Source organism: Lathamus discolor, chromosome Z, assembly GCF_037157495.1.
Source record: "Lathamus discolor isolate bLatDis1 chromosome Z, bLatDis1.hap1, whole genome shotgun sequence".
In the NCBI taxonomy this organism is placed as follows: Eukaryota; Metazoa; Chordata; class Aves; order Psittaciformes; family Psittacidae; genus Lathamus; species Lathamus discolor.
This window is the reverse complement of record NC_088909.1, coordinates 67,660,365-67,670,179: the sequence shown is the minus strand read 5'-3', so window position 1 is coordinate 67,670,179 and position 9,815 is coordinate 67,660,365. Positions and strand designations below refer to the sequence as shown.

Sequence of the window (9,815 nt, the reverse complement as noted above, 5' to 3'; positions counted from 1 at the left end):
CCTAAACACAAGTATGACTCTGGTATTTCTTACACATAAATGTAAATCAGCACAGTGCTCTGCAATATGCCTGCACTTTTCTAAACCGGATCAATGTCAGGCTGAACAGAAGTAACTATATGACATGAATTTTGTTCAGTTATTTTGAGGTGTTTTTTTGGTTGTTTTTTTTTTTTTTGGGGGGGGGGGGTGTTTTGGGGGGGGTTTCTTGTTTTTTTTTTTATTTGAGGGTAAATAACATTTTAAGATACACCTTGATTAAGATCATACTGCTGTAGAAGTCCATTCATAAATCACAGTTTTAAGCCAGATATGGTATAAATAAACATGTTCACAGTTACAGCTTTTTAAGTAAGCCAGGTCAGCTTTTTTTATTCCAGGAATAAAGATCCTGAATCTAGTCTTCATAGTAATGAAAAAAAATATGTTTGCCTAAATAAAATTTCCTTCCCTTGCTGTTGGGATAAATGGCATCCAAACAAACCACTTGTTTTTACTTCAGTAATGATCATGGTACATGAGTTACCTTGAGATTGCTGGTCTGTGGGAGTTGCCCCTGCACACATTCGTGTCACAGTTAAGTGTGACGTTAGCTTATTCTGTTTACTTTGCACAGATGTTTTTGATACACTCGCAGCCTATTGTAGCTTTGCAAGTCAACTACCATGACAAAGGAGCTTTGCTGTTTTGATTTCTGGGTCTTTTTCTGGCAGATACGGGTTGACGTTGGCCCTTTCCTCTGCATTACTTTTACCAGGAGAAGAAAAAAGAAAAAAATATTTAGAAGTACAAAACAAGTTCAGAAATCCTAGATTCAAATACGTAGAGTGGTTCCAGAGGGGGAAGACTGTGCTGCACCTGAGATGTGCAGTGGCAGCTGAGTTTCACGTTGAGGAGATGGTTCCCTGGAGATCCATGCTGAGACCACCCGCCAAGTGCAGAGGCAACAAGCTGCTGTGCACATTCTTGGGAATATTGAGAAATGCATGGCCTCTGCCATCTGGTAACTTGTAGGATCAGACAGCTACAGGGAGGTTAGCAATCCTTAAGCTGTTGCAATGGAAACATGACCAGTTATTAAAACGTGTTATTCCTGTATCTTAGAAGTGTGGTATGCCTTTGGCAAAAGAGTTGGAGTTCTGCACGCATAGAGCTCCTCAAAAGCTGTTTTTTCAAAGCAATTTGGAAAGTTACCCTCCAAACAGGAGAGATTTAACTTAACGGACAAGGGCTTTCTTCCTTCCAAGTTTTGCTCTTCAGGTTATTGCAGAAAGGACTGTGACTACTGTGATTAGCATGGCCATCTAGACCTCCTCTGGACTGGATGAGCAGCTGAGCTTTCAAGAACAGGAACTGAAGAAGCTCTTGATTTCACACCTTCAGTCTGCTAATGTGAAAGGAGTATTCTGCCACCAGACCATGTCATGGCTGCTAGCCATCACAGAGATGTCTTCAACAGACTTCAGCAGACTATACCGCATTTGCAGTTTGGCATGTAAACACATCACAGTGCCCAGTCTGGAGCAGCAGGAACGGTGCTGGGACAGAGGGATGTCTAGTAGCTGTGCTGAATGACTTTTTTATCTTGTCCGCAGTCACAAGCAGTCTCTGCAGCATGTTGGCAGTCTTCACATTGATGACAATATAATCAGTTCCCAGGGAGGAAAAGTTTATACAGGAGTTAGAGGTAGTACTAGGCTAGCTTTCTATCACAGGTTTCTAAATGGCAGTCTTGGGATGACCAGGTTCTGACCACAGCTGTTGCGGTACAGATTTCCCTTGCATATGCCTATGTTTAGGCACCTGGGCTCCCAGGCTCCCTTTCAAAAATACCTGGAGAACTGGTACATCCACACAGCAGTTATGACTGAGTGCAAGCCAAACTCAATGCGCTGAAGGTGAAAGTATTGCTGTCTCCTCCAAGAATTTCAACAAATTCTATCTACTATAATAAATAAACTTGTAGGGTGAAGTTATCTTCATAGTAAAAATGGTACCTGGCAGTTGTGTGTGTGTACGTGCATAAGAGTATTCACAAGGAGATGTAACACAGTGGTATCACATGCTAGCTGACTACACAGTAACCTCCCCAAAGAGACAGGACCTCACACTATCTAGAAAAGCATCGGTTTGGTGCATCTCAGGGTGCATTACAGAGCAGCAGACATGTGATTTATGGTGCAAGACTCTAATTTTGACCTTACCTCCTGTCGTGCTAGCTAAACATCTTGCCCTTGTAGGATAGAAGTCCTTGTCCATAGCTCATTGAGAACTTAATTGTAGCCTTTCAATGTTCAGTTGATACCAGATACAACTGCAGAAACAAAGCTAACCCAAATAGGACTGAGAAGTCCCACTGCATGGAAAATATCAGCAAAAAGCTGTTAAACCAAAACTTCTAAAATCCTAAAAAAAAAAAAACAAAACAAAAATCACCTAAACAAAAATCACAAAACACAAATGAACCAACAAAAAAAAAAAAAACCAACAAAAAACCAAAAACAACAAACTACCAAAAAACCTAACTATGAATTAGCCAAATTGTATGAAGTTCATCTAACTCTCCCAAGGTATTTACATGAGGACTAGTTAAGTAGTGAAAAGTTTCATGCTGGGAAGACACAAATGGTAGTCTCACTCAATGTATGCATTTTCATTTTCACTCACAAGTAAGGAAATGGGCTATTTTCCTTAGAAAAGGCTGGTCTTGAAACTGTTGTCTGACAGCTGGAAATACAAATGGTTGAATAGAAAGCGCAAGGATATGTAGCTTAATTTTTTAAACCTACATTCTAATTCTTCTAAAGTGTGCCAGTATGCAGCGCTGGTTGTTGCAGGGTATGTCACACTCTTCCTTGCTTCAGAAGATGTTTGCAGAGTCTCTGTATGGTCAGTCTCCTACTAGCCATGTAACAACTTAGGGAAAACAAGAACTTTCAGAAATTTCAGCCACAAAGACCATTAGGAATTTGATAACACAGCTTTGCAAAGCAAATAAACATTAAAATGGTGTGCAAATAATTCCTAGCAATTGTAACGTACTCAATGTACATTTGCTGCAGTCCTATTTTGAAGAAGTCCCTTCTACATTTTACATTCTTGCTCAAAGTGGTATGGCTGTACATGTATAAACAATCCTGATAAACCAGTCCTGAGTGTTCATATGCGAGCTTTCACCCAAGTAAGTGGTTCAGCTCTAAATTATATTCTTTTCTTGGAGGCTTTCCAATGCTTGCTTATGACCACTCACTAATCAAGGAGATCCATTGTTGGCTATATTTTTGTGGAATCAGTACACTAGTTCAGTGTCTGGAGACTTACACAAATACTTTGCAAAGACAAAGCAATCCCTCCAACTTCTCTTCATGTATTTGGCTTTCTGGGGCTTCCCTGAGCCAGAGACTGTTCCTGGGATCATCGTGGTAACGAAACATGTATTGCTCATTTTAACGACACACTGTCTTAAGACATCAAAAAAGGGAGAAGCGCACACCATATGATTTCTTCCTTTTTGCTGTTGCGCAACAGTCTACAAACCCGGTTTTTTACTGTAAATACATGCTTTCAAGTCTGCGAGCTAAATGCAGGCTTTACAAGAGTGTAAGGGGGAACCCTGACCAGCTCTTGCAGTTATTCCACTCTAAAAAGCAAGTTCCTGACAAAAATCCAAGTCTATCTACTCCTGGCTTGATGCAGGCCACGACTGTAAATCTCTCTGTATCTCATCTGTGCTGCAACCCCCAGTGCTTTCCAGCAGCTGGGCACTGCGCATAGGAACACCAGACACACTGGTGGTAAAACGCCCGACTCTTACCAGACTCGGTGCAAGCACATCCGCCTTGCCTGGCCCCTGGCAGGAGCTGGGACCCTCAGGGCCACAGACCACCACTGCTGCACAGGAGCAGCCTGGCAGGCTGACCAGAGCAAAAGCCATCCTCAACTGGTCTGCAACCTGCGTTTTTGCCCTTTTCCTCCAGATTTTCTTTTTCCTTAGTCAAAGTTGCCACCCTGAAGTCCTCCCCAGGTTATCCTCCACCCGTCCTGGCGTGCTGCCACTCTCTCCAGCCTGCCTGGACCCATCATAAATACTCAGACAAACACTGCACAGTGTACCGGCTCCCTTGGCGCCGGGGGATGCCCCCACGGCAGCCCCACATCACCTCCAGCACTGCCACACTGGTGCCCCGCGGGGGGCAGACCGCCCCCGCCTCGGGTGACAGCGGAGCAGCGCCGCCAGGCCCCGCCGGCCCTTCGCCCGGCCACCGCCCGGGCCCCGGAGGGAGGCGGGGCCCCGCGGAACGAGGCCCGGCGCGGCCGCCAATCGGAGAGGCGGGGCGGGCACAGCCGCGGTGACTATAAGAGGGGCGGCGGGGACGGAGCGTTGTTGGACCGGGAGGTGAGCCGGCTGGTGGTCGTGTTCCGGGAGGTGAGCGGGCCTGAGCTGCGGCTCCGGGCCGAGCGGGCGGTGGCCCTGCGCTACGGCGGAGCGGCTCCTGCCGGGATGGGGCCGCCATGCCGGCCCGCCAGCCCCGCCGCCCGAGCTTGTTTACAGCCGCGGCCGAGGGCCCGGCCCGCAGGGGGGAACGGGCAGAGGCCGGTTCAGATCGTGGGGCCTCCGAAGGGGGGCTCAGCGGGGCCCGGGGCGGCCGGCTTAGCGGGCTGGGCCCGGGGTGCTTGGAGAACGTGGCTTGCTCCCCTCTCCTGTGACTGAACGGCGTAATGCAGGGGTGGGGGAATCGCGAACAGGCCCGGTTCGGGTCGGGCATCCCCCTCGCTGCTCAGGGCTGTGAAGCCGAGGGCAGCTCTCCGGCGCGTTGCTCCGTTTGACCGCTGCTCCTCCGTTCCCTGCAGATCTGCCATCATGAATCTGTGCCTGACCACGCTCTGCCTGTGCCTGGGGCTGGCCTTCGGCGCTCCGAGAGTTGACTCCGAGCTCGACAGCCACTGGCAGCTGTGGAAGTCGTGGCACAACAAGGAGTACCATGAGGTGAGCGCCGGGCATACGTGCTCTGCTCGGCAAGCTCTGAGCGCATTCAGCAGGGCCCTGCCAGCTGAGTCATGTCTGCTTTGTTTCTACACTGACTATGGTCTGCGCTTGGGAAGGATAATCCTGTTTTTCTAGGTCCCTGTCCTGTGTTTGTGTTATCGATTCAGCTGTACTGTACCCTTTGTTTTTATTACGAGGGTGGCAAAAAAGACCATCTCAAACAGCATTCAGACTTATGTTTCAAGTAATCTACAAAGCACATAAGTCTTGTGCAAGTGAACTTTGTTTGAACTGCCTCCTTGAAGTATGTTGTTTTCTGGCCCCTTAGAGAGAGGAAAGCTGGAGAAGAGTGGTGTGGGAGAAGAATCTGAAAATGATTGAACTCCATAATCTGGATCACACATTAGGAAAACACAGCTACAAGTTGGGAATGAATCAGTTTGGTGACATGGTATGTACAGAGGAATGAAACACAGTTCAAAACAGCGGTGTGTGATAGATGATGACTCCATGTCTTATATTTTCTTCAGACAACTGAGGAGTTCAGACAGCTGATGAATGGGTATATACACAAGAAGTCAGAAAGGAAGTACAGAGGATCCCAATTCCTTGAGCCCAGCTTCCTGGAAGTGCCACGATCAGTAGACTGGAGAGAGAAGGGATATGTAACTCCAGTTAAAGACCAGGTATTCTCCAATGGGGATTTTTAACTAGGTACAGATCTGGCTTCCTGAATGCTGTGTCTGCTTCCATAGAGGAAAAACTATGGACTTCTTTAATGAAGCCTAGGGCAAGCTTACTAAATTGAGTGCCATTTTGATAAAATTGCTGCATGCCCTTAGGATGTTCTATGGATTCTGTACTAAACCTTTAAGAACCGCAAAAGGCCTGTAATACCTTCACTTGCACATGCTAGGAGTGTAAATCTGAAGTTAGCCTTGTGGCTTTTGTGTTGGGCTTTCCTGTGCTTAGGTCAGTGATAAGGGAACTCTAATAGCCTAATCTGTCCAGACTTGTAACTTGTGACTTCATTTGTGCCTCAGGGTCAGTGTGGCTCTTGCTGGGCTTTCAGCACAACAGGAGCTCTTGAAGGGCAGCACTTCAGGAAAACTGGCAAACTTGTTTCGCTGAGTGAGCAGAATCTGGTGGACTGTTCTCGCCCTGAGGGGAATCAAGGCTGCAATGGAGGTCTTATGGACCAGGCTTTCCAGTACGTGCAGGATAATGGGGGAATTGATTCAGAGGAATCCTACCCATACACTGCAAAGGTAAGTGTAATAGCTGAACTTGGTATTGCAGGTGTCACATTTGTGGACAAACTGTGTTGGAGAAAAAATGTCTAGTAATAGGTACATCTGTTCTTTCTGCTGCATCTTTCCTAAGAAAACTAGAGTGACTGCTAGGCCCAGCAGGAATTACTTACTGCACTGCTCTTTGAGGTCAAAATCTTACCAGACCATTTGGAAAAACTAGGGGAAATACTGCTCTCCCTCACTGCTGCCCTCCTATCAGATGTCATTTCTTATCTTGGTTGACCCACCAGACCAGGACCCAGTCCTTGTCAACAGTGCTGCTTAGTTGTAGGGGTGCAATTCAGCTTCCCATAACTGAGCTATTTTGCAGTTGCTACCCATAGACAAATTAATTCTTGCAGCTAGTGTGACTTGTTTTTTAGCAACAGTTGTTGGCAATGCCACTAGACTAAATGTGCATAAATGCATATAATGGGCAGACTTCTAAAATCTCTATCAAAAGTTAAACAGACATGAAAGGACAAAAGCACAGTGGTAAATTGTGCTATCACTTGAGAGCCCATGGTTTAACATTTTGACTGCTTAGAATTTTGTTCACTGCAGAGTACGTTTCCTTTCAGTTTAGTGTTGACTTAATGTAGAATAGCAATGCCATTTGTTGTGAGGAACAGAGAAAGAAGCCTGTGGATTTGGTTCCTCTTCATCTGCATCCCTGTAATCTCAACTTTTTCCCTAATCTTGGCTGTTACAGAGATCCCAGTGGATAATAGAAAGTGCCTAACATGCTGAGTATAAAAAGTAAGCAACTGAGGTGTATTTTTGTGTCCCTTTAGTTCAGGGATGCAACTTTAGTATTTAAGTTGCCACATGAGGGAGGGATGTGCTTGCTCCAGCCTGTTTACATTTCACATGGCCTAACTGCCAAACTAGGCCTCTCTCCTGAGGTAAATGCCTGTGACACTAACAGTTCGGCTTCATTCTTTATTGGAGAAAAAGTAAAAAAAGTATGTAAGGTCATATGATACAAATGACTAACTTCCAAATCATTCTGTACCGTTCATCAAGGTATGACAGGCTAAAATTGTGGATTTTAAGTGCTTGCTCAGTGAGCAGTTTCTGGATTGCTTAGTAATTAACGAATACTTGGCTCTCTTGCATTGCCCATTAATGCATTCTGGGCTTCTTTCCTCCCTGAAAACACATTTGTCCTGCTCACCGAAAAAGGCAGGATTCCAGGATGTGATGATCCTTTGCATACTGGTGAATTTTTCCTTTTGGGCTCCACTTCCCTGCACTTTTTCTGTAACTTTGAGAAACTCAAAAGCCCCTTCTGTGTTCTCCCTCTGCTCTTTCAAAGCATTGCTGAAGCAATTGGAGCCTCTTAAGTGCCTTGTTTTCAAGGCAGCAAAGTCCTAGGATGTCTGAAGGCTCATGTGCTCACCTCTGTGTTAAGAGGACGACTATGTAATAACTAGGGCTTTCTTTTTATTTAGGATGATGAAGACTGTCGCTACAAGGCAGAGTACAATGCTGCTAATGACACTGGCTTTGTTGACATCCCTCAAGGACATGAAAGAGCTCTCATGAAAGCAGTAGCAGCTGTGGGTCCAGTGTCTGTTGCTATTGATGCAGGCCATTCTTCATTCCAGTTTTATCAGTCAGGTGGGGATTTGTTAGCAACTTGAATGCACAGAACTCTGCTTTTTTTTTTTATTAAGTTATTTTTAATACTCGGCATTCATTACCCTTCAGTTTAACAGGTGAAAAAAACCCACAATTATGATGCTGACATCGTCAGGAGTCATTTGAATTCTACTCCAGGTTCTCCACACTTCACATTTCTTTTACATATCTGTGTACTTGTCCTTCAGTTTCTGCTGTGATACCCTTCACTTAAGACTCCTTTCTCTATGACTTTCAAGAGGCTGTGCATCATTTAATTTGAAATATGCAGGACTTCTGGTGAGGGAGAAGAGCTTCCTGCAGATGAGCTTGTTCACATGTGTGCTTATGTCTCTGCAGGTATCTACTATGAACCCGACTGCAGCAGTGAAGACCTGGACCATGGTGTTCTGGTTGTAGGTTATGGCTTTGAGGGGGAAGATGTAGATGGGAAGAAATACTGGATTGTCAAGAACAGGTAAGATCGCTGTCTATGCTTTGTACCCTCTGGGGATAGGGGGGGAAGGAAAGGTAGTTTGTCACTTCTAGTGCACGGATGGAAAGGCAACAGCAATTAAAAACTGCATGAAAAATATGGGAACAGTTTCCAGGTTGTATTGTATGCAGAAGTTAAACCCAGCTTGTGCTGCTGGCAGCCTAATTAAGTAGAACCAAAGCAGCAAACTCATTCTTCTGCTTTTTCAGTTAATTCAGGGGAGCTCAGTAGTGCAACAGCCTATAAAGCTAGCAGATGCTAAAGTGGTGGAGCAGAGGAGAGTGAGAGGAAGCAAGTTTGTGAGGGTATAATGGATTTTTTGGAAGCAGAGCACTGCTCACTGTGTGAAATAGGGTAACAGTTGAACTTTGAAGAGGGAGTTACCTCCTAGGTTGGAGAGAAAACAATAAATTAAAGCTGAAGGGCATGTCACATGAGCTTGTCTCATGTTCTCAGCAGTAATGGGGCACCACCCTCAAATGCTGCTTGCAGTCTTGGTCTTCCCTTAGAGTTGGCTGGGGGCAGTGTCTGAGGTTCAGGCACTTGTAATTGAGGATTGCATGTTAAGGTCTCCACCTCATGAGAGGATGGCTCACCCTTCTGTGAGCTTGAGGTGCTTCTCCAGCATGCCTTTAATTGCTGGAAAGCACTTTAGTTTGGCTGCAGCTATCTTGATTTTTAACTCCACAAATGGAAGGTAGCAGTTTTCAATGTAAATATGGGGGAGAGTGGGGGAAGGGTGAAGTCTCTTCTGAGTATGAAAATAAATCCTTCTGTTTTCAGCTGGGGTGAGAAGTGGGGTGACAAAGGATATATCTACATGGCCAAGGACAGGAAGAACCACTGTGGAATAGCAACAGCTGCTAGCTATCCACTTGTATAATTTGAAGACTGAACATTTCAGCACAAGAGGGGATTTTAAACTGAATGACCGAACCCATGTTTGGTCTACATGTGGTAGACTTGTATCCTTCAAAAGTCAACTTGATTTTATTTTTTTTTTAACTTTTGAAGTATGTCTTACATGTTGGTGACATGCCACTTGTTTTAAATTAATGTAAATGTTGGTATGTAAACAGCTTGTAATATTGCTGGCTTGACTGGTTAATCTAATAGATTCTTCTTTGTATTTTTCCTTTTTTTCTAAAGAATTACAATATGTCCAAAGGTTTACTTTATAAATAAATCCTTAATTTCCAGTGTGTACGGATGACTTGGCTGTTTAATATGTGTTTTTTCCACTTGAGACTCTATCAAATGGGCATCCTAAATCATACAACTAGCTGAAGTTTGTATTCATGCCTCTTTGTCAGTTACTAAAACACAACCCTATCTATCTGGGAATGGTTAACAGCTGTTATAAACTGTAGTATTTGTGACACAAAGACATTTTTCAACTTTTCATTTTATCAGCTAA

The 9,815-nt window shown here is 44.8% G+C and overlaps 1 protein-coding gene across 1 annotated transcript; it reads left to right on the top strand.

Annotated features, from left to right (window-relative positions):
- Positions 1–4,329: 4,329 nt before the first annotated feature.
- On the top strand, positions 4,330–9,604 carry CTSL (cathepsin L). Its single transcript, XM_065662350.1, has 8 exons — positions 4,330–4,426; positions 4,852–4,987; positions 5,316–5,438; positions 5,518–5,673; positions 6,031–6,255; positions 7,734–7,902; positions 8,263–8,380; positions 9,182–9,604. Exons 2-8 carry the CDS (start codon positions 4,862–4,864, stop codon positions 9,279–9,281), a joined length of 1,017 nt encoding a protein of 338 aa, XP_065518422.1. The 5' UTR covers positions 4,330–4,426; positions 4,852–4,861; the 3' UTR covers positions 9,282–9,604.
- Positions 9,605–9,815: the final 211 nt, after the last annotated feature.